Source organism: Monodelphis domestica, chromosome 4 (genome assembly GCF_027887165.1).
Source record: "Monodelphis domestica isolate mMonDom1 chromosome 4, mMonDom1.pri, whole genome shotgun sequence".
Lineage (NCBI taxonomy): Eukaryota > Metazoa > Chordata > Mammalia > Didelphimorphia > Didelphidae > Monodelphis > Monodelphis domestica.
Window position 1 is genome coordinate 23,049,502 of NC_077230.1, and position 26,456 is coordinate 23,075,957.

The 26,456-nt window shown below is 41.4% G+C and overlaps 1 protein-coding gene across 14 annotated transcripts in view; it reads left to right on the top strand.

Moving 5' to 3' along the window:
• Positions 1 to 26,456, top strand: part of BCOR (BCL6 corepressor) — a 158,709-nt gene that overhangs the window by 125,084 nt on the left and 7,169 nt on the right. For 7 of the 14 annotated variants that reach the window (XM_056826180.1, XM_056826181.1, XM_056826177.1 and 4 more), the window contains 8 exons: positions 111 to 2,963; positions 3,643 to 3,696; positions 4,180 to 4,366; positions 12,928 to 13,206; positions 13,710 to 14,066; positions 14,941 to 15,269; positions 15,642 to 15,906; positions 22,361 to 22,523. In XM_056826180.1, coding sequence (XP_056682158.1) covers positions 111 to 2,963; positions 3,643 to 3,696; positions 4,180 to 4,366; positions 12,928 to 13,206; positions 13,710 to 14,066; positions 14,941 to 15,269; positions 15,642 to 15,906; positions 22,361 to 22,523 — 4,487 coding nt within the window. The remainder of the gene's footprint in view (positions 1 to 110; positions 2,964 to 3,642; positions 3,697 to 4,179; positions 4,367 to 12,927; positions 13,207 to 13,709; positions 14,067 to 14,940; positions 15,270 to 15,641; positions 15,907 to 22,360; positions 22,524 to 26,456) is intronic. The other 7 variants (XM_056826186.1, XM_056826185.1, XM_056826189.1 and 4 more) reach the window with 5 other exon arrangements.

Consider the following 26,456-nt stretch of genomic DNA (forward strand, 5'->3'; position numbering starts at 1 on the left):
AGTGTGTATTGTTTTCCCTGAAAGTTAATAATGCATCTATAGTGGTAAGTTAAAAGATTGGTTTTAGTCACTGAGCTTCAAATAATTTTTGCATTTCTTATTCTACAAAGGTGGATGCAACTACAGCACAGCGCATTGACAGTCTTGCAGCTCTGACTATGGACAGGACTGGACTTATACGGGAAGGACTCAGAGTCCCCAGTAATATTGTCTATTCCAGTTTGTGTGGACTTGGCTCAGAGAAAGGACGAGATGCTGCCACAAGTGCTATAGCTAGTCTCGGATTTACCCCTGAACGAAATCCAGAGATTCAGTTCAAGCCTAATCCTTCTGAGACAGTAGAAACATCCGCTGTCCCTGGAAAACCCCCAAATGGTTTTAATACTATATACAAAACACCACCAGGAATACAGAAAAGTTCTGTTCCCACTGGGGAAGCCTTAGGGCTGGACAGAACTGCAAGTGACAAGCAGAGTCCTCTTAACATCAATGGTGCTAGTTACCTAAGGCTCCCCTGGGGAAGTCCTTATGTGGAGGGTGGAGGCACACCAGCCATGTATCCTTTCCTTGACTCACCAAATAAGTATTCGTTAAATATGTACAAGGCATTGCTACCTCAGCAGTCCTACAGCTTGCCCCCACACTTGGCCTATTCACCAGTCTGCACCAATGGTGAGCGTTTTTTATATTTACCACCACCTCACTACGTCAGTCCCCACATTCCTTCATCCTTAGCTTCACCAATGAGGATTTCCACTGCTTCAGCCTCCCCAGCCATCCCCCCTCTTGTTCACTGCCCAGACAAAAACCTACCTTGGAAGATGGGAGTCAGTCCTGGGAATCCTGTTGATTCACATGCCTTTCCACACATTCAGAACAACAAGCAGCCCAGGGTCCCTTCTGCCAAGACAGCTACTAGCAATCTGCCAGGGGACCCTGCCCTCTTGTTGCCCCCTTCGCCCCGACCATCACCCCGAATCCACCTTCCCACACAGCCTGCAGACACCTACTCCGAATTCCATAAGCATTATGCCAGGATCTCCACCTCTCCTTCTTCAGTGACCCTATCAAAGCCATATATGAATGTAAGCAATGAGTTCCCCACAGCTAGGCTCTCCAATGGGAAATTTCCCAAGACCCATGAGGTGGGTGAAAGTGCACAGCCAGCCCCTGGGCACTCCAGGAAAACAGCAGCTCACGAGAGAAAGGATGGTAGATCACCTCCCCTCCTAGAAAAACAGACAGCTACCAAAGATGTCACAGATAAACCACTAGACTTGTCATCAAAAGTTGTGGATGCTGAGACTTCCAAATCTGACCACATTAAAAAAATTGCTCCCACCACGGTCCTCGTTCAAAGCAGGGCTGGAAATGGGCTAATATTATCTGGAAGTGATGTTCCAAAAGAAACCGTTTCTCCTTCAGGAAATAACTGTCCTCTATATAGACCTGAAATCATTAGTACTGCTCCCTCATCCTGGGTCGTTCCCGGTCCAAGTCCCAATGAAGAGAACAGCGGCAAAAACATACAGTTGAAAAACAAAGCGTTAGACTGGGTCATTCCACAACAGAGGAGTTCTTCTTGTCCTAGAATGGGGGCCACAGATACCATAGTCAATAACATTTCAGGGTCCTTGTCAAATGCAGGTCGTCCCGCATCTGCTTCACCTGCTCCAAATGCCAATACAGACTGCACGAAGACAAACAGAAACGCCCTCGATACGACACCATCCGTCATACAGCACGTGGGTCAGCCTCCTATCACAACAGTGGCCTCTGCCAAGCATAATAGCAGCAGCAACAAGGTGGCCAAGTCCAGTAGCACAGAACCAAGTTTCAAAGCAAATGAGAATGGCCTCCCACCAGGTTCGATATTTTTAACTCCAAACGAGGCCTTCCGGTCCCCACCAATTCCTTACCCTAGAAGTTACCTCCCATATTCAGCCCCCGAAGGTATTGCTATCAGTCCTCTGTCCCTACATGGAAAGGGGCCTGTCTACCCTCATCCAGTGTTGTTACCCAATGGCAGTCTGTTTCCGGGGCACCTTGCCCCCAAACCAGGAATTCCCTACACCCTGCCTACAAGTAGGCCTGAATTTGTGACCTACCAAGATGCGTTGGGCTTGGGCATGGTGCATCCCATGCTGTTACCCCACACCCCTTTAGAAATCACGAAAGAGGAAAAGCCAGAAAGGAGATCGCGATCTCACGAAAGGCCCCGCTATGAGGATCCGGCTGTCAGGAGTCGATTTCCTGAGATGTTGGAAGCTAGCAGCACTAAGTTGCATGCTGAGGCGCCTCCCGATAAGAACCCGAAATTGCACTCCGGCTGGAATCACAGTAAAGCTAGTGTCAAAAGTGATAAGCTAGTCTACATAGATCTACTTCGAGAGGAGCCGGATGCTAAGAATGAAACCAGTTTAAGCAAACCTGGCTTTGTGACTGAGAGCAGCAATCAGACTGATGACCCCCCCAAACCTATGGCGGAGCAGGTGCTGCAGCAGCGCAGAGAGCTTATTGCAATGAGAGAGGAGTATGGTCGGAGCAATGATTTCCATGAAGCATATACTTTTAAACAGGCTTCCAACCCACCAGTGTTCAGCTTAAGAAAAGATAACATTTCAGTAAACCCTAACAAAGAGAACCTAGTTCAGCCTTCTGCTCCATTCCTGGAGCCAGCTCATGGAAATGATGGTTCAGCCGTCACTTTTGGTAAAGCCCAAGATGATACCAAACCATTTTGTGTGGGAAATGCCCCGAGTATTGACGTCAACCCCACATATACCAAAGATGGATCTGATGACTTAGATTCTAATGATAGCAAACTTTTGAAGCCCAAGCCATCTAAGTTGGCGAAAAGAATCGCGAACTCTGCTGGTTATGTAGGTGACCGATTCAAGTGTGTCACCACCGAACTGTATGCAGATTCCAGCCAACTCAGCAGAGAGCAGCGGGCACTGCAGGTGAGTCCTGAATACTTCAATAACTAGCTTCAGTATTTGCCAGTTTTGAAACTGAACCGTATTAAACAGTATTGGGGGTATATAGTAGCTCTTGTCAGGACTCCTATCAGAGATTGATAACTTAAAAGTTTACGATAAATGTGTATGTGTTAAATTTGTGTAGTAAGAGAATGGGAGTGAGTGGTAGCCAATAGTTAGGAGTTACGTGTATCCAAGCTGTTTTAAATTATAGCTTCAAAAGAACTCCACCAAAGTGCTGGTAATTTAAGTGTTAGATATGGTGGAGGCTAGCCAAAGACTGCATGATGTTAACCTATTGGTTGCTGTGATTTCTTGGCCTTTACTTTTAGATATCAAATGTATCTAGAAGTTCTGATTAGTATGCTATAGTAGGTGATACTTGGTGGAGTAGAATAGCAGCCACTTTGTGCCTTTAGGTTTCGTGCAACTTTTGACCAACAACAACAACAAAAAACTAGTTTAAAGGGATAGAAGCTGTATGTTATCTTGTTAGTGAGCTATAACAGATATGTACTGGAATTTCCTAAGATTTTTTTTTACTTGTTAAAAGATAGTATAGCCAAATTGTTTTGCAATGTTAAGAAAAAATTGGTTTATGCTTATAAAAATGGATGAAATTATCTAAATGATCCATTGAGTGCCCATTTTAATTACATAGATGGAAGGATTACAAGAGGACAGTATTTTATGTCTACCTGCTGCTTACTGTGAGGTCAGTTCTTCAAATTTTTATTATTAGAATCTTACATAAACCTTTGAGTTAAATTTCGTTTCCAAATACACAAAGGGAAGTTTGTGGGCCATGGTCGTCTTTATTCATTGTGCAGTTTGTTTGTGTCTTTGTTTTTTCTTTTCATTTTTTTCTTTTCTTTTGTTTTTGTTTTTGTTATGTTTACTTTCAAAAGAGAACACTTTTGTCTTTAATACAGTGTGTATACATATATATGTATATATATACACACATACACATCTCTAGAGCTATGTACATGTAACTGTAATAAAGAAATGTGTGACTATTTGCATATAGATACTGTTAAGTTTTGTTTTGTACAACTCAGATATATTAAATTTCTATATCTCATAAACTTTGGTTGGTTTTGACCAGACTTGTCTTTGGAAATGCTTTCCTGTAAGGTAAGGTCAATTAAGTAGTTTTTATTGTGAGTTTTTTTTTTCATCTCCATTCTCTTTCTAGCGTGCAATGATGCGCTTCTCAGAGTTGGAGATGAAAGAAAGAGAAGGTGGCCATGCAACAACCAAAGACTCAGAGGTCTGCAAATTCAGCCAGGCAGACTGGGAAAGCTCTAAAGGAAATAATGAAAAGAAGCCAAAGTCTGTCGCATTGGAAGATGCCATTGCTGACCAGAATGATAGTGACAGATGTAAGTAACCTTCTGGCTTATTACGGTTGCATGAGTGCCTACAATACCTCTGTTCCCTGAATCAGCATCCACTGTGAGGTTGGTGATTGGTCCTGCTAACTTAAGAATCTTTCCGTGACAGTAATGTGGAGAGTTAATGGTTCACTTGTAATAAACCAGATTAGCATATACTCAGGATGCGTTTGTTTTGATGTCGGGACATGAATGGCAAATTATAGCTTTAATTCTTCTTCCAACCAGGAACAACATAGCTTCTATGAAAACAAGTTATTGCCTTGAAAACATCTCGATGTTTCAAGGAAAAACTAGTCCCTTACCTACAAATCTAGCTGTGGTGAGATGAGTCTATAATATTGAGGAGCCATTGTAATCATCTGCTAATTTACTAGTGCTTTCTCCAGGAGTGATGCTTGCAAGATACCTTTTGTTTGTAGCTATGGAATGATTGTGCTGTCAGTTAACAGTAGGAGGCTTTGTTCTTGTTCTTTCCATCCCCTCTCCCTGTATTACATTCTGATCTGGAATGAATGGGCAGTACTATTGTTCTCTTCTTAAGAGCACAGGTGTCATTGGAATGGAGTGGGGGGAAAGAACAATGAAATAAATTTTATTTTACTGGTCCAGGGTCTGTTTACCATTAGTAAGAGTAAACTGCATAATTCAGAATAACTTGACCTAATTATGAAATGGGGGGGGAGGTTTCTGAAGGCCAAATTGCTCAGTACTACTCTGCTTAGACCTGAATGTTACACCCAGTTTCTTAGTGGGTGCAAATGACAGAAAGCTACTACTGCTTAATTCTTATTTCATAAAACTTGATTTCTGGAGTTCCAGTTATTACTACAGAAATTCTCTTGGCAGAAGATTTCAGGTGTCTAGCTTTAGAGCATGTTATAACCAAGGTCCTGTCTCCCGAAATAATAAGAGGCCAGGGTAAGCTAATCTTTTTACAATTAAGTATTTGTTGGCTCTCTATACATTTGAAAAGGGGGTGTTTGTGGGTGCTCTGTAACTGTGTTTGCTACAATATTTCTTTTCAAAGAGACTTTGAGGTTGGGGGAAGCCTCCTCTTCCACCCCAGGGTCCTAATGTTAGAAATGGAGTGGTTAAAGCGGTCCCAATGGTAGGACAGACTCGAGAGTATACTGCTTGGAGACCAGTCAAAAAGGGGTTATTGTCACCAAACTAACAAAGTGGCAGTCATCCCTAGTTATGAGTTTAGGGGGCCAGAGTTTCTCATTCTCTAAGCCTTATCTGACTGAGAATAAGGAAAGGCAGGTCTGTCTGTCCAGGAGGATGAGGAGTCCATCATAAATTGAGAGCTGAAAAGGATCTTCAAAAATCTAATTCACTGCCCTCATTATTACATTCGAGGAAACTGAGGCCCATAGATATTAAGTAATTTGCCACAGGTCATATACTTGGTAATAAAATTGGGTATTTTTTGGCTTGTTTAGAAGTGTGATTTGCTGGGGCTTTCCTTGATAGCAAGGTTTATCAGAAGAGTTTCTGTATTATAAAATGTTTGTAGTGTTGGTTGTACAAAGAATGCTTAATGGGGGGGGGAGGTGAATTTTTATTAGAATTCTGCTTGATTGTCCAAAGGACGATCTTTCAGTATGTAAAGAAAAGAAAAGGGGAAGAAATTGTAAAGGAAAGTGTCTCTTAGTTATTCATCTTATTTGTTGTTTACAGATCATTTTTAAAAGCTTAAAGAGACATCATTTTAAGTGATGGCAAGACTAGAGATCTTGGGAAGTTGTCTTTATAGCAGAGAAAAATTATGAGTGAAAGTGGTAGTAGAAAAGGCTCACTTTCAATTCAGTTTTCTTCTGTATGTGAAAAGTTGTGTAAGGATCTTGATAAACTTCCTTCCTTCCTAGATGGTGTTAAAGGAGATATACAGTTAAGGAAATCTGACAACTCTCACTCTTAACTTGTCCTTTGAGTTACAGTGGTCTCTGACCTTGAAATATTCACGGGGAAGCAGAGAGAGACTCAGAAATGAGTCAGTGAGATTTGATTCACTATCCTCACAAATCACCTCATTGGGCCTCTTGAAGGTGATGCAGGGAGCCTTGTCTGCAGGTGGTAAGAGCAAGAGGTGACCCACTATCTCAAGTGGTCATTGCTGTCTTGAAAGTCCTTATGGGACAGTAAGGTTGTATTGCTGGTGGTATTGCTGCTGCTTTCTCAGAGCAGAAGGCTCATGATTCAGTAGGTTCTTGGTTCATTCAGCTAGGAATTGATTAATCAGTTCTATTTTTTTAACAGCAATTTGTACAACTGTGCCAGAGAATTGGGGTAAAAAATGGGGCTGTGGAGTAGGGTGTAAGGTAGAAGAAATTAGCCACAGCAGATCCCTTGCCCCTATCCTGGTCGGCTTATATTGCTGTTATCTGCCATCTCTGAATTTAGTGGATAGATAGTAAAGACAGTAAAGAGGCTAAGGAAAATTGGCCAGCTTGGGTTACAATCATGCAATTGTCAAGGTCTCTTACTAGTCAATGTTTCCAATAAACTGCATAGTGACCAGTTTACTCTGGCTAGAAGAGAATTGTTTCACAAAGCTGATAATAACCATTTCCAGCTGTGAGGAGCTTTATTTTCCAAGCTTGGATTCTTCCTCTGAGGCTTGAAACTCCTGAAGAGACTTTGGCATGGCTTGAAGGTACAGAACCCCTGACATATTTGTGCCTTGACATGATAACCAACTGGTAGAAGAAAAGTGCAAATAGCATTTGAATTTGACAGCCATTCAAATACAGCATACCAAGAGAAAGACTTTTTTGTTATTGTTGTTGCATTTTTACAATCTTTTACTAAACAAAGTAGAATGAAGTCTTAAAATTTGAAATAAATTTGAACCTACTGTAGTCCAGGAAATAGAATGAGCAGCCTTGAGGGTGTTTTCCGTCATTGGAAATGTTCTGACAGAAGCAGGATGACCATGTGGTAGAGATGTAATAGAGAATGTTTATTCACCAGGAGTAGGAGGTTGCACTTTTTACAACCTCTTCAGCTTCAAGGTTTCTTGACTTTGCTCTTTGCATTCTAGATGAGAGAGCCTGTTGTCCTAGAGTAGTGTATCTTCTAAAAGGGGTTGTGGGTCAGGCTTGATCAAGAATTTAAATCTGGATACATTTGGTCAACTTTAGTACCTTTAGGAAGCAGTAACACATTGAATAGAAAGGAGAGTGTAACTAGCCTTTGGGTTTTTCCTTTAGAATTGAAAAAATGGGTCAGAACATGTGGTTACTTTTACTGAAATTATAAGTGATTTGTATATGCTGCTTTTCTGTGGCGATGCTATGGGCTATTAAAACGGGATGCTTAGTTTGAAGGGGCACTGATGACGTACGTCAGTATAAAATGTTCCCACGTAACTTCTTACCTCCTAAAACTTTCCATCCCTTCTGGTCAAGCATACTTGTTTCACAAACTACTTGGGATGCTCACTTGGAGAGATTTGGGACTGGCTTATTCAGAGAAATCTAAAACTTATCAATGGCAGAGTTTTAACACGGTTAACCTCCACTAGATGTGATTGACTGCTTACTGAAAGCAAGATTTAAATCAAGGATAACCCACAAATGTCTTAATACTCTTCCATCTTGTTTAGGACTCACTGGGCATTGTTAGAACAGTGGTGAGGCTGCTTTGTTGCCACGGTGACTTGTAAATGTTACCATGGCAACACTTCTATGGAGCACTGCCATAGCACAAACATGATAAATTATGGGATGCATGTGCTGTGAGTCATATGATTGTGCAGCAAGCAAGTGATTTAAGCAAGTGACATGCAGACGCATTCACATCTGTTTAGGTCATGTGACCAGTGCGCACTGGAATATATCTCGCTTTTAGAGTGACACTAAAGTACGTATGATGAGTGCTTTGAATGTCCTTGGTTAGTGTTCTCGGAGGCAGTCTTTCCCTCCAACTCATTCTTTACCTCCTTTTTTGTCTTTTCTCCCTCAATAATAATTCTGTCTTTAGGAAATGAAATGACTTTTTTTTTTTTGTGGATGTCAAAGTTGAGGTATGCAGGAGTTGGATACCGAGCCTCTGATTAGCTTGTGGATATGCACCTTAAGGGATCTTCGTGATGCTTCTATATGGAAACCCCAGTATCAGAGTGATGGAAGATCACACCAGAGAACATCCTGTTGTTGCTCTAGTTGGCATCAAGATCTTTGTGCTGTGGAAAAACACTGCTGCAAAATGATTCCTTAAAGTTGTTCACAACAGCAGAAGGGAGTGAAGTGGCTTGGTTAGGAAGACTGTTTGGAAAATGGCCCAAATCAAGAGAAACGCAGAAGAAACCAGTATTATGTGTGGGTGGGTATGCTTTTGATAACTTCAGAAATGAACATTATAGAGTTCCTTCTAATGGTTTGGTATATAGAATAAGAGGCACATCTAGAGTATCAATCCAAGAAGAAAGATGAACTTACTTCTATTATCTGTAAAGAAGTTGATTTAGAAAGTCAGGAATGTCGTATTCCTAGCACAGGAGATGGCATTTTTAAAGTAATAGGATTTAAAGGTGGACCGGAGATTATCCTATTCAGTACTTTTTGTTGCAGAGGGGAGGAAATTGAGGTCAGAAGTTCTAAGTTTTTTGACCTTTTGTACATAAATGGGTAGCATGGCCAGTATTCAAATCTGAGTCTTTTGACTAAATCCAGTGCTTTATTGCTTTTTTCAAGTTAATTGGGAAAAGATAAATCATACTTGATAGATGAATCCATCTCCCATTCCTTAGGATTTGCACCTTGGTGAGAGGGAGGGAAGGGTGGGGAGTGGTAGATTATATATGAAAGCGATCCCTTCTTAACTGTCAACTTTCATCACATAATGATTGTCAGGTAGGTTGAAGGTACTAGGCACAAACTAGAGAAAATGCTTTAATTGGTGGCTTGAAAGTAGAAAGAAGGAAAGAAGTGAGTACCTCTGACTTTTAGAGTATTGTACACATGTCCAAAGAGGTACAGTGAGCTTTGACATTGGGAGTGAGATTCAAGTCTTGGCAATGTTGCTTACACTGGCAAAATTAGAATTAGAAGTCACTCATCTAAGTTGGTCTTTTGTGGAAGGTACTATTTGTTTTGACCCTGGCTCAGGTGGTAGTTAACTTAGATTGCTGATTTCTGTGCAGGAAGGGAAAAGTGTCAGTGGATTTTTTTCAACCTTGGGATTCATGTTTGAACTTAGGTAAAGATTGGATGTGATCCAGACCATTATTACTGTAGGTGATGTTATGAAATCTTTTGATGAAATATTAATAAGAGAATTCATGGAAATGAATTCAAGAAACCTAGGTTTGAGTGGGGTAAAGATGAGGGGTCATTATATGACCTCGTAAGCTCTTTTTTGCATGGAGCTCAAATGTATGAAGAGCAACACTGTGGAAAAGGAGAGTTTATTTCTTGTTCATTTTGGATCTGTATGGAGAAAAGGAGCTTTCCCAAAAGGAAATAAATATATTTCACTTGTATCTCTACAAGCATATGATGTCAGAAAAGAAAAGAAGGTGGGCAATAAGAAAACAATTTCATCCTGGGGCAAAAAGGCACCATGAGGTTAAGTGTGGTCCCTTTAGATTAATTAGTTATATCTAAACTGCCCATGACAGATCATTTTATTGTATATTCAAAACTCCCCCCAAAAGAGTATGCTGCCGAACCACTTCTTTAAAAGAAAAAAAAATCACATTTAAAACTTTAAAGCCTTCAACTTAAGGATTTTTAGGTGTTGCCTTTTCAGGTTCCTCACACAGACTTACTGGCAAAAAGTTTGGCTGGTCGAATCATTCATATAAAGGAAAATAAATTATTGTAATTAGAATGGATACCATCCTCAAAAATTACATAAAGGTGTTAAAAATAGAATTGGCCCAAGTGTTTGGCATTTTGTTATAATAATTTCCATGGTGTTTGGATTTTTGGAAGTGTTCAATGGTCTGATGGGGATGGGGGTGGTGATTTAGAAGACACCAGGTAAACGGTATTCGTTTCACCTTCTACTTTCAAAGTAGTAACTACTGTAGTGACATAAAAAGACAATCTGTAGAATTCACAACTTCTCTGATTTTCTAGTCTAATACAACACCCATTAGCTAATAGCTCATTTTGTGACTTGTGTAGTGAGCATTTGCTTAGGTCCTATGTGTACATTGCCATGTGTGTTGTTTTCTTCTGCTGTTACAGGAAGTTTTTGTACACCTCCAACTGAATGTCTCGGTGACATCTCAAAGTCAACATAAGCAAAACTGAACTCACAGTTTCCAGACTTAAGCATGATCATCTAGCTATTTCTACTTCCACTTCTTTATCTGACACCTTTTTATCTACACAGCTCCTACCTTAATGCAGGCCTTTCTGGCCTCTTGCTTGGATTATTACAATAGATTGAGCTCCCCAATCCAACCTTTTCCCTTCTCCAGTCTGTCCTATGCGTTATTGCCAAAGTCATTTTCCCTAAATGTAGATCTGACCATATGACTCTCCTCCTCATGCCTTTAATGGAAATTCTCCAGTTGAGTTTCTAAGTCCCTCATAACCAGTTTGCAGCCCATCTTCCATACTCAGGGAACATTACATACACGCACATATAGCACACACACATAGACACACCCCTCTCCCACCCCACCCCCCATCCCTGTACTCTGACATGCAGACACATCATAGCACTATATGCCATCCCTCATGTCAGGAATGCGCTTGCTCTTTGCCTCTTAGTATTCCTCTTTCTGCTTGAAGTCTTTCTTGATCTCCCCGCCCTTCATCTTCTAGTGACCTTCCTTCAAAACTATTTCAATATTTAGCTACTTTGTATTTTTCTCTTTATGTTTATTTTGTATATACTTATGTACATACTTGTTGGCTTCCTGTTAGAATGCAAACTTCTTGCCAGTAGGGATTATTTTATTCATTGTATTTATATCCTGTGTGTAGCACAAAGCTGGGACATGTGCGTGCTTAATAAATGCTTACTGGTTAATTGACGCTACCATTACATAGGGTACCTAAATGTGGCATTGTCTTGAAACGCCTGCATTTGGCCGAGTGCATTTCAGATAAGGGGTAGAAATGACTTTCTTTAGAATGTTGGACTGCTTACCAATAACTCTGACTTTCCTGTTTAAAAACTATGTGCCAATGAGAACATATGAATGGCATTTGAGAAGTAACTACCTTGACTTTTTAAAAACCTCTAAAGGAATATAGGGTTTGAGAACAAAACCTGTTTTAAAATAGGTTTGCTTCCTGTAGTGGCAGGTAGTCATGGACTAATGAAAGCGTGCCAGTGTCCAGCTTGATAGGAATGTTGCATTCACCTTTCCTGGGAAAGGAAGGGGCCTGAAGTTGTGTGCCTGTCTTCACTTGTTACTTGCCTTGTGGATTTCAGGGAGTTTTCTCCTCATACCCCTAGTGAGTGAATGTGTGTAGTTCCCGTGGCAAATGGTGTGTGTGTGGTGGGGGGGTGTGCATACATGCTAGATAACATGAGGTGAGACCAAAGTGATAAATACCTTTTTTAAGCTCTTCTGAGCCCTTTCAGCTCTGGGATTCACTGGAGAAAGCTGCCTTTGGTTTCACGCCTTGTTCGTCTGTTGGCACTACCCATTCTTTCTCTTCTATCAGTGTGTCCCAGTCTTAAGAACTCCTACCAAAATGGTCCATTTTCCCACACATTTCATACTCTCTGTGATGACTAGGACTATTGCTGCTTTTTATGACTTGTGGGGGCTCTACTGCCCTGCAGTTTGTTTTTTAGAAAATGTTCGTTTCTAAGGTTTCAGTCAGATAGGAGGGACAGCTGCTCCTCAGTTCCACTGAATCCTAAGCCAAGGGTATCTGTTCAGTTTCCTGTTACTACCTCTCTTTGTTTATCATCAGCTCTGCCCCACCGATTGACTAGTGAAATCAATCATGGGTCAATAAAGGCTTTTTAAAGTATTGTCTGTGTGGCAGGCACTGGGAAACAAAGACAAAAATTAAACAATTCCTGTCCTCAAGAAGCTTATATTCTATCTATGGTTTCCCTACTTGATCTTCAGTAATCTATATGTTTACTTTAAAGAATTCTGGGATAGACATGGGTATTTATCATTTGAAAGAAGGAGTTATAAGAGTTTCTTTGAAACCTTCTAGTAAATTCATTTTTCTATCTCCTTCCTTGTCCCTCCACCCCACCCCACCCCACCCCACCCCAAGAGGGGAAAAACCAGTAAAGGAGAAGGATTTTGAGCCTTGTCATCCCATAATTTCTTGCATGGAACCTGCATTCTCTTAGATGACTTCTGGTACAGGAGCATCCCTTCCTTAGGGAGTTGAGTTTAGATTTTTGGCCTTCAGAATCTATCCCCTGCTCCCAATATTTCCAAGAGTCTGTAGTTCTATAAAGATCTGCTAGTGATAGATTGACTTTGGAGAGAGCCACCCCCATGGCCTTTAAAAACCCATTCCTCCTCCCCTTTGTTTTCCCTCTCAGTGTCCTCCTTTTTTTTAATGTGGTCATTATTGGGGATTTTTTGCTTTCTTGTTTTCTTTTAGGTGACTTTAATAATACAGGGAATAAACTAGATCACTTTGAAGTCCCCGAGGAAAAAGATCTTCACATTGAGAAATGTTTCTTGGAGAGGCAGCCTCTAAGTGAAAGGACTACAGACCTGCCAACCCCAGACATGCCCCACAGCCCTGGCCCCCGGCTGGACAGAAAACGAAAACTCTCAGGGGAGAGTCTGCAGCCTGATGGCAGCCAACCAGAGGCAGTAGCAGAGGAGCTGCAGGAGGATCCCCTACTGAAAGCCAAGAGGAGACGGGCCTCCAAAGGTGAGCTCTACCAGCAGAGGCCAGGCTGGCCTTGGGCTTCCGTGCATGGGACTGTGGCAGTGTGTGTGGATGTGTGGGTATGGATATGAGGCACTCACCCCTCCAAATACAGACTGTAATAGTCAGGAATTATACTCATTTCAAGCCTCCTGAACATTCCTATGCTCAGCCCTTTGAATTCAAGCTGTCTTCATTGGGGCAAAGAGAACTGGCAATACCCAGTCAGAACTGGTGGTGAGGCACACATAGCCATGACCATACAGATAACCACAGTCCGTGTAACCCTTGAATGCCTGAAACTGACAACTAAGCCAGACAGAAACAAACCCATAATGCCTCACATGACCCACAGAAAGAAAAAAAAATGAACCACTCCCCAGTGTGCAGCGAAGCACCGAAGCAGAGATGCCCTCCTTCCTCCCCACAAGTGACTTGTAGCTCATTTTGTTTTAGACTTTAGTTGAGGGGGCTTTTTGATTAATTTTTAGTTATTTTTCCATTAGATGACTGGCCTGAGAGGGAAATGACAAACAATTCCTCTAACCACTTAGAAGAGCCACATTGTAATGAGGTGACCAACCTGAAGGTGTGCATTGAATTAACAGGGCTCCATCCCAAAAAACAGCGTCACCTGCAGCATCTTAGGGAACTGTGGGAGCAGCAGGTGTCACCACCAGAGAGATCCCCGCCCAGCAAGTTGGGCCGGCAAAGCAGGAAAGATTTAGCTGAGGCTGTGCAGCCAGAGGTCACTGCAAAGGTTAAAGACTGCACCGAAGAAAAGCACCCCAGGAAAAGGTCAGAGGTCAAAAGCAATAGAAGCTGGTCTGAAGAGTCCCTCAGAACAAGTGACAATGTACAAGGTATGCAGAGGCCACTAGGGAACTTGAGTTGGCTTACTCTTAGTAGTGATGCATGCTGGCACCACTATTGTGAATGGATGAATCATCTGCAGTTCGTATCTATATCTATACCTATACCCCCCATTTTTAGGGACCTTACCTGCTTAGAAGAAGTGGACTAACTGAAATGTGCAGGCAGGGGGATTTAATAAATGATCTATCTGTGTTATTAGAATAGAATATATTCTCTTCTCTTATACCCCCTTCCCTATCCCTACCCCCCCCTTTTTTTTTTCTTTGTTAAAGCCTGATTTGGTTTGATCATATGACTTAGTAGAGTGCAGGAAAGAACCTTCATTTCTTTGGATACCTTTTGACACTCAGTAGCTCAGTGGCAGCTTAACTTAAAGGAGTGAGGGGAAACCATTGTAGGCTGATAGTCCACAGGCTGGATAAATGCCAGGAATAAAGTTGAAGCCTCACCAAGGAGCTAGCTAATAACTCCATCACTCGGTCCTCGGCGTCCACTGCTGAGCCTCGATGTGGCTAGCCTGCACCTAGGCTAGCGATAGGAGTGTCTGTCTACTGCTCTTAGATCCCTGCAGCACCTAGGCACAATAGGCAGGGGGGAGGGGAAGAAGGGAGAATTTGCATTTGTGTGCTTGTCAGGCCCTTTAAAATGACTTCCCAGCTCCGGGCTTTGTGGGTTAACCTATTTGCTGTTTGAATGTGGGTAATTAAAATATTAATGCTTTGAAAACATAATTGGTATATCTTTAAAAAATGAAGCTGCTTTGGTGATAAGTGTTAACAATACGCCTTTCTTTCAGCACCCGCTCGCTCCAACGGTGTAATGCCTTCTTCCTCTCCACCCTTCCCCCCTCTCCCCATTTAGGCTTGCCTGTATTCCCGGTGTCTCCGCACATGAAGAGCCTTTCATCCACCAATGCGAACGGCAAAAGGCAGACTCAGCCAAGCTGTACGCCAGCCTCGAGGCTGGCTGCCAAACAGCAGAAAATTAAAGAAAGCCGGAAGACAGATGTGCTGTGCACAGACGAAGAGGAGGATTTCCAGCCTGCATCCCTGCTGCAGAAATACACCGACTGTGAGAAGCCATCAGGGAAGCGCCAGTGTAAAACCAAACACTTGACTCCACAGGAGAGGAGAAGGAGGTCATCTCTGACAGGGGATGATACCACAGATATAGAAAACAACGAGGACAAGGTATCCTTACTAAAAAAAGCCTATTTACGGTCCTAGTCATACACTAACTTTGCCTCCTACAGTCACCACCAGCCTACGTCATAATCTGCTGTAATAAAGCACCTGTTTTCATTGGCCCCTCCTGAAAACGTAACTTTCCTGCCCTTAAGGTACACAGAGGTCTACTTATCTGCCAGGAGAAAGTAAAGTTACAAATTGAGCTCGGAGAGGTTTTCTGCCATCCTTCCCCAGGATACCCACAGACAGCATGACTTTCTAACTTTATAACCCATTAGGGAGATGAGTGTGGGAGAAGGGTGTTTAAATAGACACTAGTAAGTATAACCAGTAAATTATTCCTGATTGATGTCAAACACGTTTTTTTTTGGACAGGTCATGGTAACAAGGAGGTTCAGGAAGCGACCAGAGCCAGCTTCAGAGTGTGACTCTTTGCCATCCAAGTTGCAGGAGCAGAAGCCGTATGATCGCCTGCCACAAACTCCCTTGTTACCTTCCTCCCAGTCTGCACCGCTGCCGAGCCCCACTCAAGAGACCACCCCAACTCGCCCCATGCCACCCGAAGCCCGGAGACTGATTGTCAATAAGAATGCTGGTGAAACTCTCCTGCAAAGGGCAGCTCGCTTAGGATACGAGGCAAGTCTCACTGTTGAGCATCTAAATGAAGGTTCAGCCTTTGGGAGCATGGGGGATGGGAGTACGGGGGGGGGGGGGGCATGACAAGTGAGAATGGATGGTTCATTCAGAGAATTCAGATTTAGAGAATCGGGTATTAGCAAAGGCCTGTGTTTTTGCTGGTTTGGGGATGGGGGGGCGGGGCTGTTAGGATATTTGTGCTTTTTTTCTGTTAACAAATTATTTGGTGTTTCAACAAAATAAAGGCCGTTCCAATGTATAGTTCGTGTTCAGGCAGGTAGGATCTCTTAGCATCCTCAAGTTTCACTGGCTTATCTGTGATAGAAAATCTGACATAACCCAGAAGCTTCAGAGCTTGAAGGCTGAAGGGGAATTTTAATGAGCCCTGTTGGATTTTGATTAGTGAAGGGAGAAAAAGTTGTTTGTTTTTAGTTTCTGTCCTGCAAATGTGTTTACAGATGGAGTGGCAGGTGGAAAGTGTTCAGGATACTTTTTTTTTTCCAGGGCATAGGGCAGTTTGTGGAGTAAAGTGGGGCAAAAACAAGCATTTATGACTAAAAATCGATAATTTTGTTGTCATCTAATCCTAGACCTAAGGCCAGAAATGTAAATGATTTAAGAGATTTCTAAAGGGTTGGGCAACCAATCAAGATGATAAGAATGGTATCATATTTGTTGGTGAAATTTTGTCTCTACTTCCAACCCTGTGGGTGAGTCTCTGCTCCTCTAAGAATGTGTAGCCTGGTAACTTTCTACTGTATCCTCTGTTCACACAAAACCAAAATAGGGAGGTTTGGGAGCCTCTGCCAAATATATAAAATTGCCAGCGTCCCTTGCCTGTTGATATTTTCTTCCACTAGCTTCTCTCTAGGTCCTTTTCTCTTTAATACCCCTATTGCTTCTGTCATCAGTTTGAATGGTGACAGAGCAGCCCACAGAGCAAAAATGCATTTTGATAGATGACTGGCAGGCAGGGGCCCTTGAGGAAGTTAAATGCTGAAATGAAATGTAATTGTGGCCAAAGTTTCGCTTGGAAACCAAGCTCTTGAATGTCTAGATTGGGGAGAATGCGTGCACCCTTTGGAAACTGAGGCTCTGATTGTGACGTTTTTAGACTTTGCGCAAATCCACTTTTTCACTTCTTAAACAACTCTTACATATTTTTTCATGGTTACTTTCACTTTCTTTGGTAAGAATACTTGACAAGAAATCTCTTCATCTCATTCATTTCTGAGGACTGTATGTTAAAAATTATGACTTGAGTGTGTTACGGGGGAAAGACTAAGTAGCTAGAAACTTGGGTTCTAGTCTGTTTCTGCCACTAAATCTAACTGTGTAACATTGGGAAAGATACTTAATCATTCTGAGCCTCATTTATAAAAATGAGGGTTGGGACTAGACCAACATTTCCCTCACTTACGTTTCATGTGATATGAATAGCTAGGTTATTTGAGAAGTTCTTTATAGTCTCCTTTTTATATAGAATTGTGTATGATCACTTAAAAATTATAGTTAGGTGTTTGAAAATCTATATAATTGCTTCTATTTTGTTCCAAAGTTTCTCTAAAGGCCTTCCATGCCCTATTCCAGAAATCTTCCATAATCTTCTCCCCTCCCCCAAAGCATCTTTATATGTTTTTTCTAAATATTTTAAGTCCCCGAGGTATTCCATTATTAAATTAGTTTAGGAAATACTGTGGACCAGATGATCTCAAAGATCTAGCTCTAAAATTGTATGGTTCCCATGAAGAGTTCTAATATATATGAGTTTCATGGCTTTTTTTTAAAGTTCAGTTTAGGATTTTTTTTCCCCGTCTTAGGGAGGGAAATGATGTTATGTGACTTGTATCCTACTCTCAACCATTAGTGAACAATTAGCTCCATAGAATATGGTAGGGGTAGTATTGAGTCAAGGTCATTCTCATGCTATTTGAAGGTTCCCGACTTAATCTTTTTCATGTACACGTGTGTCATTTGTCAGTAAGGGGATTGGGTGAGAAATTGAATGATAATTCATCGTATCACTCCTGGTGGGGAAAAAGTATTCAAGCTGAGTGTTCTAAACATCAGCAGTGTTGCCTTCCATATACAAAGCCTCTTGTTGTGGATAACGGACCTTGCATTTCTTATCTGGAAGGGATTTATGAATCTTAATAGTTGGCATCCTCTCCCCTCTCCAACACACAGACGTTTTGCACCTGAGACCCAGAGAGACATGACTTGGCCAAAGTCACATAGCTAGTTAACGCTGTTTTTTCTTCAGTAACATTACAGAAGAGTTGAGTACTTTCAGCTAATGTTGTTAACTTCGAATTGGTATAAATTGTCCACTGGTTCCTGACTTGCATGCCTGGTTGGTTTGGTTGAAGTTTGGCTTCTTCGGGGCTTCTTGCATTGAACTAGGCTAGTGTTCAGTGCATGGGAGATTGTGGGGAAAAGAGGAAGAGAGAAACCGAGAGGGAAGGAGGGAAGGAGTGGAAGAGAGGAACCAAGGGTAAAGGAGGAAAAAGATGTAAGAGAGACATCATACATGAGCATATAGTAGGAGAAAGAACAGTAGACAAGGTTTGCTACTAACTGGCCGTGGTCAGATCACTTCCTTCTCTGGGACTGGTTACCTCCCCTGTAAAAATGATCGGGTTGGATTAGATAGGAACTCTTCCAGATTCTTTCCAGCTCCAGCAGTTCTGATTTCTGTAGTGTGTGATCATCATCGTTACACTCACTCTTAAGTTCATTATGAGTAGAAGACAATTCCCTAGAAAGACAGACACTAAGCCTGATCAAAATGATCTCCCTGTGGGGATCTGCACCAAACGTACAGCTCCAAGACTCGGAAGTTATTGGTGGCTTTGAGTTGGAGAAATGACTTCTTATGTGTTCCATCCGTTGACAACCACTTGGATAGTTAGAATTTCATTTCCACTTCATTTGCATTCTTACCTTGAATGAATATACTACAAGTAAATTATGCATGTTGCTGCTTATAACTTTTGATGCCGTAGCTGAGGCACTTAAAAAAAGTAACTGGAAGATTAAATCTTTCAGCATTTAGTCAAACTTTGAGATAGGTTTTGGCATCATGTGAAATCTTGTCCCAATCCTTGGGACCTTCAAGGCTTTCAACTATTCGGGCTTTTAGTTGAAGGACAATTGACTTAACTTCTTGGTGAAGATCCAGTTTAAATAGATCATTATGACAAGGCTGCCATGTAGTTAGTTTTTGCCATTATGGTTTACTGCTTAGCAGGCTGAACTGCATGCCATAAATAGGCTATTGTCCAATTTTGTGTGTGTAAACTGGTTCTTAAGATTCCTAAAAGAACCTCTATTTTCAGACACTGCTTTGAATAGACCACCTAAATGGATGTGTAAATTGCTACAGAAGCTATGAAACCTTTTCCTCAGTTTATAAAAGCTTATGTTTCTGAATCTAAAATGTGCCTGTCACCACATACTTGTACGTTGAGTGGTAATGGTTAAATTTTTTGTGAATTAAATTATGTTTTTTAAAAAGTTAATGAGGCATTTAATTAATTAACAATGTTGAGTTTTATGGTCTTTATGGTTACATTTTGTGGTTAATGGCATTACACTTATAGCTGCTTACCACTGAACTGTTTAACAAAAAAAAAAAAACCCTCACCACTTTCTGGGAGTGTGTATACTGTTCTTATAATGTTTATTGTTTTGGAAACTAAAAATTAAAAGAATTGACGTATTTTGTGTTTTGATTTAGGAGTCATAGGCTCACTTAGTGTTTCAGGATTGGAAGAGACTTTTTAGAGGTAATATGATCAACTCCTTAATGATAACACATGAGAAAATTGAGGCCCAGAAAAATTAAAGCATTTGCAGAAAGTTCATGGGGGCAGAGTTGGATTTTGAATCCAGTTCATTCCAGTGCTTTTTTAACCTACTGGTGAAAGCCAACTGGGCCATGAAAATAGTCTTCTTGAGTTGGTCAGCCTAGTTAGAGCTATGTTGCTTTGTAGACTTTATTCATCCAAACGAGCGACATCATGTCACTAAATTTAACAGACAGTGGGATTTCTCACATTCTCCTGTAATAGTGTGTTTTTGGCCCAAGCTTCAGAAAACCTGTGGTATGAGTTCAGCTCCAACACTAAATAGCTAGGTGTTACCATCCTAAACCTTAGTCTCCTCATCTGTAAAATGAAGAGAAGGGGAATGTGCATTTATATAGCACTTACTTTGTGGCTGGGATTGTGTGAAGTACTTTTTACACATTACACTGTTGCAGATTTCTCTCCATTCCTGTCCCCTCCCCTATTTTATTGATTCATGGATTACCTTGGCCATAAAGTTTATTACCTAATGGTCAAAACTTGGGTGATAGCCTCTTACCAGTTAAATAGACTGATCTTTGGATGAAAGCTTGTCTCTAGTCCATTCTCAAGCCATTTTAGTTTGAGTGAGACCTGCCTAGTGTTTGGCATACAAACCTCAGTTCATGCCACAGTGAAGCATGGGAGAAGGGCTTGAGAAAAGTGTGCAGACCATTTCATTTGGCAAATTTAAAAAGCTGTTATTTTTTGGTGGGAAGAAAAAGCATAAATAGAAAATATGATTCGTGGCCCATTTATTTTGTTTCACTTTATCTTCAAGGCAAAGAGAATTGAATCGCCTTAACGCTTGGGACAGTTTTGGAAGGGAGGGAGGAATGGACAGAGACAGGAAACTGGGTTCGTAAGCTTTAGAAGTAGACATCTACTAATTACATCTAGCTACTCCAGGTCGAAGTGGAGATCCCAGGTAAAGGCCACGCTTCCTAAACTAATTTCAGTCCTTGAGATTTATTAATAGGGACAATTAAGCTCTTGGTTGATGAAATACCAGACTTCTGGGATCTGGTTAAATTGATCTGTGCGCCAGCAGTAAGTGGCTCCTGCACTTGATCCCAATGTCATGTGACCAAGTTCCTTTCCTTGGCTGGGCCATGCCACTCATTAGCTTGCTGCAATCCACTTTAGTCTGGTTAGTGAGGGCCTGCTAAAAGAACAGCTTCATGCTGTATCCTAGATACCAGTTCTCAGGTCAGGGTATACTAAGAGCACAGATTATTGTGGGCTTTCCAGCAGATCTCAAACTGAATGAATAAATGTGTTTTGGCCCCCCTCTTTCCTATTTGCTTGGTTTTGTTTGAGAAGAGAGATGCCCCTCAAAATCACTATGGGATTAAGTAGATATGATGAGCAGATTTAATAGGAATGCCATTTAAGTTTCCCAAGGTGGGTAGTGCAACTCAGGGTTTTAGAGCCTTTGGTACTGTAGAATTCCACCTAGTTGCCCTTAAAACAAAAATCTTCTCCATCCCCCATCTTCAGAGTGATCATTTCATTGATCAGCCTCTAACTGGGTCCAAGACTTTCATTGTTTTTCTTCTTCATCATCGATATGATGAAACAAGTGTGATGAGATGGAAAAGATCAGAATCTTGAGGATTTCCTTTGGATGGTTGTTTGGGAGAAGCCTTTCTACCCTGACCCCAGCAGTGTGGCTGTCATCAGATCTATTAGAAATCCACATTGTTCTCCTGTGGCTCCAGGAAATTCTTGAAAACGGACAGTTCTCTGTTGGGTGTGACTTGTAGGAAAGCATTGTAATATGTTTTCTGATGGCAAACTGTTCTATGTGTTTGAAAACTTTCTTAATCGAGGTAATAAAACATTGAATAAATTACTGCTTTGCTTTATAGGGAGTGTTTCATGTTAATATTTTAACACTAAGGAAGTAAGATTAATAACAGTGGTTCTACGGCAAACTATCTACTCAGAACAAATTCTGAAGTGTGTATGTGGGTGGTCAGCTTGTTTTGTGTAGCGCTGAAATGTGTAGGTTATGCTATTGTATATTTATTTGCTGCCATTGCCTTTTAAAGAAACAAAAATAATTCTATCATTGCCACCACTAGGGTGGAAGAAGGGCTTGAGGGAGACCCACCCGACAGGGACTTCATACGATTCTGGGACACACACTAAAAGTCAGGTTGGCTTGTGTTTTTCTGAGAACCTTGACCCCACTTCTGACCTTCATTCAACCTTTCAGCACACTTCCTCAAACTCCAGCCTATAATAGGACCTCGTGCTTTCTCTGGACAGTGACTGTCAGGCCTTGGCAGCGACTCAGAAGCAGCGGGCTCCTCAGCCCTTATTCAGTATCTTCTCCGAAGAGCTTGGTTGTGATGGGGCTGTCACCACAAATGTATCCAAACGATTTTTGGGACCTCTGGTCTTGGATCTCTTTGATGCCCCCGTCCACAAAATTATTTTTCTTAGGTTAGAGTGTGTATAGCCTATACATATACAAGTGCTGGGATTTGCTATAGTATGGACCAGGGGCCTCGGGCTTAATGCTACTGACAGCCCATCTGTAATGCTACTTACCCTCTGAGTCTTCCTAGCTACCAATAGCTCTGTTCTCTCTCCCCCAGGAAGTGGTCCTGTACTGTTTGGAAAACAAAGTTTGTGATGTGAACCACCGGGATAACGCAGGCTACTGTGCCCTGCATGAGGCCTGTGCCAGGGGGTGGCTAAGCATCGTTCGCCATCTCCTGGAGTATGGAGCAGACGTCAACTGCAGCGCTCAGGATGGAACCAGGTCAGTGGTGTTTCCGGCTGTGAAATTCTGGATGTGGCCCAGGGGAATTGGGGGGAGAGGTAAAAGTGAGATAGAGATCGGTTTCTCAAGAAATTTGTAGTTATTCCTCTGGATTCCTAAAGTTGATTGACACAGAAAGTTAGACTGTTTTTGTAGCTCTGGAACACTTAGTAACATTAAATCACTAAATCCTAACAAAACCATGAGGAAAATTCAGGTTCTTTTAGAAATGTTGGCTTCTGCAGCATTCATATTACTGCTTTCCTTTCTTCTTTTTTAAAAACCCTTACCTTCTGTGTTAGTATAAATTCTAACAGAAAGTGGCAGGGGCTTGCCCCAGGATCAAATGGCTAGAAGTGTCTGAGACCAGATTTGAAACTGAGTCCTGCCAACTCTAGGTCTGGCCCCCTCTATCCATTATGTTACTTAGATACCCTTGATTTCTTTTTAATTTGATTTGGTCAATTTCAAAACATTCCTTGGTTGCAAAAATCATATTCTATTCCTCCCTCCCCTTCCTCCACCCTTCTCGTAGCCGACTTGCAATTCCACTGGGTATTCCATGCCTTGATTTCTTTTTGATATTTGACTTGATTTTCCTTCCTTTCCTCCCCCTGTCTTTCCCTCCTATTCCTACTCGGATTTCTGTCTGCTGAAGAACAATCAACAGTGATTGGTCTGTATATAAAATCTGTGCCCCTTTTAAGTGCATTATTTCTCTGATATTTTCTCCTTTTGGCCAACAGATATGGTATGGCCCTGACATTGATGCCTTGTTTTATTGTCACTTTTTACAAAGTTTTAATTGTTTGCAATGAAACCTTGATTGATATGCTAAAAATAAGATGCTTTTCCATTCTTTTCCTCTACTTCTCTAGCTCAGTTCATTCTTTTCATCTTCAGAAATGCTATGATTAAGCTTATCCAGGTGTATTCTCTATTCCATACCTTTTCCTCTTTTTTTTTTTGGCGAGCCTTGCATTAGTACTGTATGGTGGTGGATAATCTGAATAAAGTGAGGATAACCTGAGTTCATATATTCACCTGTGGTAGCTTACTGTGCCACCCTAAGCAAGATACCTGACCTCTTTGTGCCTCAGCCAACTCTTTAGGGCTTGGGAGTTGAACCATTCCAATCCTTGTTTATTCATTTATTTTCAGGCATTGGGTGTCATTAGGGCAATCCACTCAACCAATATTTTGCAAATATACCACTAGAACTAGTAACATTTGTGATTCATGCTAAGAGCAGGTGATGGCTTAGTTTTCTTCCTCAATCTTTAATTGTCTTGAGTTATTCATCCACACTTAATTTAAAATTGCTTTGTTTCATCTAAAGCTTATTAATATATTTGTTTTAAAGTCCTTTTTTTAAAAAACATGTATTTCAATTGAAATTACTTAGAGGGAAAGTTTGTGTTTGTAACAGACTTGAAAAATGAGGTCGAGGCCAAGGAGAGAGGGCAGACTGAATGCAGCCATTCCAAAGTTTTTATGCTACAAAAGTAACATGGTTATTCAAAGTAATTTCAGAGATTAAAACACAAATAGAGGGCAGACACAGGACAGCCAGGGCCCCTTGATGCCATCAAAGAAGATGTAAAGTGTGTCCAAGTCTGTCTGTCAGCCCAGTCAGATTGACAGCTAACGGGTGCCTTTCACAAATACCCCAAACCAAAACTTTTCAAAGTCAACAGTTCTCTGTGTACTCCTGTTGAATTGTTCGATTTGATTTCAGTGCAAGGAGACTCTGCAAGTTTCGGTGTAAACATTCTCTATTATTTTTCAAAAATTGGCAAAAGAGGGCAATTCACAGGTGAATGAATAGTAGGCCAAAGATACATTCGCATATACAGTATACACTAGAGCAGTGTTGTCACATGACTTCCATATGCTCAGGTGGAAAACAAAACCACCATAGTGAGCCCTGGCAGAAAGAAACAAGATTTTTGTAGTTGATATTTTAAAAAACTGATAAATTGAAATCATTCTTAGTACAACATCCAGGAGATTTCTTCCCCTCCCCCTCCAAAAAAAAGTTTTTTCACTTTCTTGGGACCTTAATGTTCCAGTCTTGTCTGTGATGACTCGAATTGGGAGCATCAAGAAGAATCTTACTGAGCTCCCTTGGCTGGCTTGCTCTGGGCCTGAGAGTGCACATCTTGAAAAGTCATTTGGTTTAAATTTGTTGTTGTTGTTGTTGTTTTTAAACCCTTACCTTCCATCTTGGAGTCAATACTGTGTATTGGCTCCAAGGCAGAAGAGTGGTAAAGGCTGGGCAATGGGGGTCAAGTGACTTGCCCAGGGTCACACAGCTGGGAAGTGGCTGAGGTCAGATTTGAACCCAAGGACCTTCTGACTCAATCCACTGAGCCACCCAGCTGCGCGCGTCCCCCTCTCCCCCCAATTTGGTTTAAATTTCGGATAGTGGGTAGGAATCTGCTTTTGTAAAGCCTTCTTCCCAAAAGAACATGATAGCTCCTCCCCACTTCTTTGCAGGATGGATCTAGAACATTGCATCAGACTTTTTCTGTTGATTTTATCAAATTATTTTATTCCTTTTTTTCTTAGTTTTAAGTAATGACTTGGGGGGGGGGGTACCAGTAGTAAATGTAATATGTTGTAAATTTTTATTTTCTTTTTCTAATCAGGACAGCTAAGTGGTTCAGTGGAGCCTGGAGATGGGAGGCCCTGGCTTCAAATTTGATCTCTTAGATATTTCCTGGTTGGGTGACCCTGAGCAAGTCACTTAACCCCTGTTTCCTAGCCCTTACCATTCTTATGTCTTAGAAATGATAACTTTGTATTGATTCTAAGATGGATGGATGGTAAGGATTTTTTTTAAATGCTTGTTAAATGAACATGGCAGTATTTAAAAGAATGAAGCAAAAACAAACCCTGAATGACCTCTAACATGCCTTTCTCCTCTAAATTTATGAGCTCCTACCCCTACATCCACCTTCAGATTTAAGTCATTTACTGACAATAATCCCATATGTTAAAAAATCCTACCATACTTCAGAAAGCTGAGGTTCAGCGAGTTCGGTGACTTGCCCAGCGTCCTACGGCTGTTCTCACAGCCAGGCTTCCAACACAGGCTCAGTGCTCTCTGCATGAGAGTAGCATTCACAATGCCCTCACCATTCATTGGGTGAGAGGAGAAAACGTCTTCCTGTTGCTGCCTCTCTTGCCTTGTGGAGGGAGGGAGGCAGGCTCTGTCTTCCCCGGACGACTTTACCTTGTAGCCTGGCGGGGCTTCCCTTTCTGCCCTGGGAATAGAGCATCGTTCGTGTGTGTGCGCGTGTGTGTGTGTGTGTGTGTGTGTGTGTGTGTGTGTGTGTGTGTGCGCGTGTGTTGGGAGGAAGATGTGTTTCTTCAGAGCACTCCTCCTATACCTAGATGTGATCCATGGGAGAGAGGGAAGGAACGGGCATTTATTAAGAGCCTTCTATATGCTGGGCACTTTACAAACCTCCCATTTGATATTCACTCTAAAACCCTGTGAATGAGGTCGTACAGTTATTATCCTCTATTAGTATCAACTAATAGAGAAGAGACTAGTGAGAGGCTAAATGCTTTGTCCGTGGCCATAATGCTAGTTGGGACTCTGAAGTAGAATTTGAACCTAGCTCTTCTGGAATCCAATTCTAGCACTCTTGTCTAATACACTTCTTTGCTCGATTACTAATTGAGTCAGGAATTCTTTGAAAAGGGTCAAAAGTATTAACATTATTATTAAGGACCTTTAAAAATCATTTCTCTCTTTGATCTTTCTAGAAATACCATAGACTTTCCTTAAAGATAAAAGAAAAAAAGTTTTAGCACAAAAGACCATGGAGACACACACACACACACACACACACACACACACACACACACACACACACACACGTCTTCATCCTAGTGATCCTTGTCCTCATTCAACTAGATTGG